The sequence below is a fragment of the Thunnus maccoyii genome, chromosome 3 (genome assembly GCF_910596095.1).
Source record: "Thunnus maccoyii chromosome 3, fThuMac1.1, whole genome shotgun sequence".
Classification (NCBI taxonomy): domain Eukaryota; kingdom Metazoa; phylum Chordata; class Actinopteri; order Scombriformes; family Scombridae; genus Thunnus; species Thunnus maccoyii.
This window is the reverse complement of record NC_056535.1, coordinates 20,871,300-20,877,670: the sequence shown is the minus strand read 5'-3', so window position 1 is coordinate 20,877,670 and position 6,371 is coordinate 20,871,300. Positions and strand designations below refer to the sequence as shown.

Here is a 6,371-nt window from a genome sequence, read left to right as displayed (position 1 = left end):
TGGCACTTGATCTTTCTCACCCCCAACAGACTACTTTAAAATTGAGCAGCCTGTGTCTAGTTGCCATAGTCGCCACCTATGCTGTCGCCTAGCAGCTCATCTAAGAGTGAACCAGGTGAAAGGGTTTGCAGGTGGCCTAGATGTTCAAACTGTTGCCTTTTGTTCCCATGAGAGGATAATACAAAATCGGTTACTATCAGTGCAGCAAACCTACATAGTGGATATTGTAACTGCAGCTGAATTCCAGTTTATTTAGTAATCATTTCACCTCTAATTGTGGTTTCGGCTCCATGCCCAACCACATGGACGCTAGTCAAGATTAAAACACTTGCAACATTGTTAAATGCTTAAAAACCTGTGGGTGCAAAAGCTGGCTAACACAGTGCATCTAAGCTGTCATGCAGGAGGAGACCGTGTTATAACCAGGAAGAGGAAGGCAATATACTGTACACCTGTCAGTCGACCATTATAAGTGACTTGTCTTTCTCTGGATAGAGGCCAGTCACAATAAGGCACAGCATGAGGGTGTGTGGGTGATAAAACAGGCCAAGCAGCTGAGTTGAGAGTTCACTCTGACAGATCCAAGAAACAGAGTGAAGCAGGCTCATAAATAAGTCATTTTATTTTGCTTTCTTTTTAAAGACTATATACTTAACAACTATTCATAACAACAAAATGGAATCGTTAAATACTGTACACAGCATACTGTACTCTCCCAGTGCATGTCTTCACCACAGCAGAGAAGTTATTTTTTTTGATAAACTTGTGTTCATTCAGTTTTATTATTCCTAATAAGACATATGAATACCTTAAGATTAAATAGTATCAGTGTATGATGTAAACATTTTTTCAGACGTTTAAGTCAAAGCAACATTGTGTTGGCAAGGGTTTGTGAGCAGGAGGGAGAGAAAAAGTATACTTCAATGACCGTTTGACCTTAGCAGTTATCTGTTTCCCCAAACTGAACACCGTGTTCGATACCAAGGGTTACTTCAATACATGTGCTACATTTACTATACCATCCTGATGTTTCTTGAATAATCTACAACAATAAAATTCATATATTTTCTTGGCTGCCAGCAGCCAAAGTCTCTCAGACCACACCCGCTGCAATCATGTAAGGCAGGAATGCATGAGCAGAACAGGAAAGTCTGTGTCAGGTCGGTATAACCCTGCACTGTCTTTGTAATGCGTCTGTATTAACAGGTTAACATCTGTGTGATCTAAGATCTCTATTTAAGGATATCCGGTTAGACTTGACTTTGTTACTCTTAAATCTAACAGTTTTGTTTTTTTTAATTAAGTGATACTTAATAAAAAAATTGTGTCGGGTCAACTATGGAGCTAGTTAGCCACTCTTTTGTTGATTATAAATTTAGATTTTGCCTTATTTAAATGGGGAGTATATGAAATATAGGATTAATATCAAGGGAGGTAGCAGTTGAGGCAAATTTGCTCCATGCATTGACTCAAAAATAAGCTCCTCCAACTATTTGACTGAAGTGAGAAAAGCATACATTCACTTATGTTCAACAGGCCAATTTCCGTGCAACAAAACAGACCCGGACACTGAAAAGAAAGCAATCGAATGTGTGCACTTCAGACGGCTGTACTCAAAAGCAGGCGCTGCAAACAAGCAGAGCACAGTAACAAGTATGGTTGACAGATTTCTACTAATTGTTCACTATATATAGTATCACCAGAACAACTTTTCTGTCTGCTGTTCACATTCACTTATGCACAAACACGTCCACGCACCTACATATGCACAAACACACTCATCCACAGACAACTACACCATATAAGCTGCACTAGACATTCCAATGGAAACATGCATAGCTACCAGTAATGTACCCACCTCTTAGTACAAAATGTACCATGACAACATGTGGGAGGCACAAATTTTACACAGATATATTGGCCTGAGTAAGACTGAAACTTCACAAAGGCAGGGAGACCATGCCAGCGTTGACATGTACTCTATAAAGCATATCCCCACACACAGAATAGCAGACAGAATGGAGATTTGTATGCTAGCATCCTTCATTTTGTTAAAAATTAATTGGCCTTGTATTTAGACTTCATATATTAAGTGACACATGGTTACATTACTGACCTTTCGTCCCTTGTGAGACACAAAAGCAGCATCAAAAAGCCCCAATGTATCTCACTGACACATACTCCAACTCCCACACACAAAACACTGAGCACATGAGGTTCAAGGCCCGCTTGTACCTTCTGACTGTACCATATATCAGCAAAAAATGGCACAACATTGAGTGTCATGACATAAAAATCATATCAAAAATATACTTTACAATGTTGAATTTTGCCCACTATCTAAATTCAGAGATACAGTTTTAAGTAAAGGATCTCAGTTGTGATAGCTATTCCAACATTACCAGTAACTCAATACAGTGTGCACATACCCTGTGTGTTCAGAATACATAAGGGGTTAAAAAAAAAAAAAAAAAAAACAGTAAAAGCAGCAGTTTGAGGGTTGTTAGCATCCAGTTTCACCATTTTGTCAAGTGGTATTTGCTCATATACAGTAAGAGTCCTCTGCTACTTCAACTAAAACCTTTCAAACTAGATCCACTTGTGCTTTCCTCCTGGTGTGGCAGTCCCAGTCTGAGTCTGATACATCGGTATTGCGAGCCGCTGGGCTGTCCATGACCCGAAGAAATTTCTCTACACAAGGTGAGTCCACGAAAGCCGGCCGCTGAGGCAGAAGGTAATAATGTGTGGTGCTGGCCTTCTTGCCGTTCTCCATAACAGGCAGGATACAGGGGGAGCCCTCACTGTTCTGTCTCTGTAAACCCCGACAGCTTACATACTTAGGGTCCGGTGCAAAGCTTTGGGTTGGGGGCATCACTCCATTGATGTATGTTGGGAGGCTCTTGGGGCTGGGGGTGCGGGAGCTGCCTCTGGACAAAGGATCCCTCGGGGGCACCTTGGGTGGTTTGTCCTCATCGCTATAAGCCCCAGACGAGACCTCTGCTGACCAGCGGCGGTAGTCTACTGTCTTGATTGCTCTTGGAGGGATAGGGGGTGGCACCTCTGGCTTATCTGTACTGTGGGTGTGGCGTTTGTGGCAAGTGAGGCGCAGCACAGAGGGCTTGTTAAATGATCCAGCTGGGCCGGAGTGAGAGCGCCGTAGCCTCCTCTGACTCTTGTCCTGCTGTCTCTGACAGACCACTGGCAGTTCCTGTCGCTGCTGCTCATGCTGTTCCCGCACTTCCTGTGGAGGATGTGCCTGGTGTTGCTGTTGCGGCTGTCTCGGGCTCGGTGGTCCTAAAGGACCATCATAATAAGCATAATTAATCTGCCCGCAGTCCCTGAAGCTCCTTCGGCTGGGGACTCCATGTCGAAAAGGCGACGATTTGGGAGACTGATCAGACACCAGGCAGCAGCTATCGTCCGAACTTGTGAAAAATTCTACCTCATTATCCATTGCCTGCTCAGGGGAGATGTCTGTATGTAGAGGGATGGGGGGCAGAGGCTTGGAGCATCTGCCTGGTGTCTGTGGTGGACTGCTACACTCGTACACAGAGAGCCTCTGGAATGAAGGGACCACCTGGTCGTCATCAGCAGGACTCGGGGTGGATGGTTCAGCGTTGCAGGACAGGGAGAGATGGGAGGGCCGGGATTTCTTGGGAGGTAATATCTGTGTGCTGGGACTGTGTTTATGTCCTGACAGAGAGGAAAAATTAAAAAAAAAAAAAAACAACATTACATTAATGGCACAGTATTAAACTATTATGGCTGATTAACAACGATGGTAAAATTTACAACTACAACTTAATCGTATCCTGTAGAAAAGGACAGAAAAATGTTTTTATGTGAATTTATATGTTGCCATTGGACATTTGGATTAGAACCCTTTGCTTTATCTATATTTCTGGAAAACCACTTACTATATCCAGTATGTAGCAGATGATTCAAATGCATAATACATGCAATGCAGCATTTGTGTATTTCAGAAGAAATGCACTGTGCAGATGACAGATCATGCACTTACTCTCATGACTTAGAGATGGTGGAGGTGGCCCCTTTTGCTGGGCACGAGAGCTGTTTGTGTCTGCGTGTGCAGTGTCCATACTGAAGTAGAAGCTGTTCAAAAGAAGAAAATTCTGATTTGTTAAAGTTTCAAATAAGCCATGTTCATCATAATATACAAGAATTTTCAGCGTGACCTGAACCATAAAACTTCAGCATTTCATGCAGATTTAAAAAATTGCCCCCTTCCCCTAATGGATTGCTAATCCTGACACCTGAACACTCACTTGTCCAGCTCATGGCGATAGCTCCAGGATGATTTGGATCCAGCCATGCTGTGACAGTAGCTGCCCCGCAGGAAGGGGTTTTCTGTGGGAAAAGATGTCTCCTGGGCAGTCAGGCCCACTGTGGACATGCTCCAGGCACACTCGGGTCGCATCAAAGCCAGGAAACACTCAGATCGCCCCGGCTGGCTGCCCCTACTTCTGGTGTACCTGTAACACAGCCAAAACACAGCCATGAATGACAGTGAAAGGAGGCTGAAAGCAAAAGCAGATGAAGAGAAACAGAACATCTAGTGGCACACTGAAAAATACTCTCTGAAAGCAGAGCCAACATACTCAGGGGAAGCCAGGAAAGAAAGACAATACTGATATTAGAATAGAAAGCAAATAACAGAAATCTCCCCCCTCTCTGCTGCCCAGGTAGTTATGACCTGGTCAATGTGAATTTCTTTTTCTGTGAGGAGATGAGGCAACAATCTTTTATAACAGAGGAATGACCAAAGCTCAGTTTGACATGACACCCTGAGGACAGAGCAATCGGTCATTCATTATATTCTAGTCAGAGTGAAACTGATACATAAGAATAAAAGTCCCTAATAAAGCTCTTCTTCTAAAAAAATGTTGTTTTATTGCACAGATTGTTTTTTGTCAAGCAAGATTGGATGTGGACACATTGGTTATGTATTAATTTTCTGACATGGAAAAAGTAAGATCAATGGGTGCTTAAATTTTGACTTCTTTGACTTATTTAAGGTGCAGATTGATAAATAAATGCAAAGCCCAACAGTGACTTTTCAAAAGCTTTTGTGTTTCTATAGTCCATGAGTCAGAGTCTTTATAAGTTTAACATAACAGTTTTAGGTGTTGACCAATTAACAAACTTTCAGATTTCTGTTCCTACAAACTTTCCCTCTACTCTAATAAGTTAACAGTATATTTTAAAACTTGACTGTGTGCTTCAGTGCTGCAATCTCGCTTGGCCTGAACAGCAGAGGAAGGGGCTCCTCCTGTTACCAGAGATGTACCTGATGTTGCAAGAACTCCTCATGTCAAATGACCTGAATGTTTGTGTCATGTCAAGTATGTGTCAGGGCTGAGTAAACAATGTATACAATATTCAGAGAGAAGGAAACCTGGCAGCATATTGATATTTCTGGGGTCAGAAATACACTGCAGGCAAAATGTGATCTGATTTTACTGGATTAACCTGTTCAGTATGTCACAATCTCTAGAGAAAAAGTGTAGAAAGTATAAGTACAGAGAGCCTTTATACTTTAAAGCAAGTGTATCTGAGTATGTCTATGTTCACTGTGACGCCAGCCGTGCCTTGTTGCAGTAAATCCCCAAACAACGTCAGCTCACTAGCGGTAGTCTTAACACTATCAATCTGATTTTTCAGAATGCAGGAAAACAGGTGCATCCATAACCTTGTTGGTCAACTCTTCTGGAGACCACAAATGAGGTTCACGCACACCCAGAGTCATGCTGTCCTCCTTATAATGCAGGACTGATGACTGAGAAGAACACGCCCCCCCCCCCCCCCCCCCCCCCCCCCCTCTCTCTCTCTCTCTCGCTCCTGGTCTCCTATGAGCCATATTTATGTGCTGCCCTGACAGCTGGTGAGAAACAAAGCTCTAAAACAACAGGAAGCCTGGGGCATCAGCCTGAGCCAAACTGCCCAACAAGGCATGCAATCCCCCTGCCAGGGCCGTCGATTCGGTTCGGCGGGGACGGGAAGCAACATGATCCTTGATAATGAACCCCCAGGGGCTTGTGCTTCCTCTTGCAACAGGTGCAAAGACAGTTCATCCTGGCAGTTAACCATAGGAGCATTTACAGGCAACAGGATTAAAACAAATGATGTGTAGTCATGCAGAGCATTAACCCTCTGCAGGAGGAATTCTGTAAGTCACTTAATTCAGATCATTTGACCAGACAATGTGGCTCTTTTTTATGGTCAAGTTTGACTTCTGTGTTTACACAATAGGTGCAGAGAAGCAGAGTGTGTGAGGACCAAACAGGGCCCATGGGTGCTAGGAGAAAAAAAAAAGGAGGAGGTCTGGCTGTGTCAGCAGTGATGTAAAACAT

General features: G+C 43.2%; 1 protein-coding gene across 2 annotated transcripts in view; it reads right to left on the bottom strand.

The window, feature by feature from the left end:
- Nucleotides 1-604: 604 nt before the first annotated feature.
- Nucleotides 605-6,371, bottom strand: part of errfi1a (ERBB receptor feedback inhibitor 1a) — a 40,109-nt gene continuing 34,342 nt past the window's right edge. For both annotated transcript variants that reach the window (XM_042405642.1, XM_042405643.1), the window contains exons 2-4: nucleotides 4,287-4,493; nucleotides 4,022-4,113; nucleotides 605-3,693 (exon numbers count right to left, since the gene is read on the bottom strand). In XM_042405642.1, coding sequence (XP_042261576.1) covers nucleotides 2,585-3,693; nucleotides 4,022-4,113; nucleotides 4,287-4,493 — 1,408 coding nt within the window. In that variant the 3' untranslated portion in view covers nucleotides 605-2,584. The remainder of the gene's footprint in view (nucleotides 3,694-4,021; nucleotides 4,114-4,286; nucleotides 4,494-6,371) is intronic.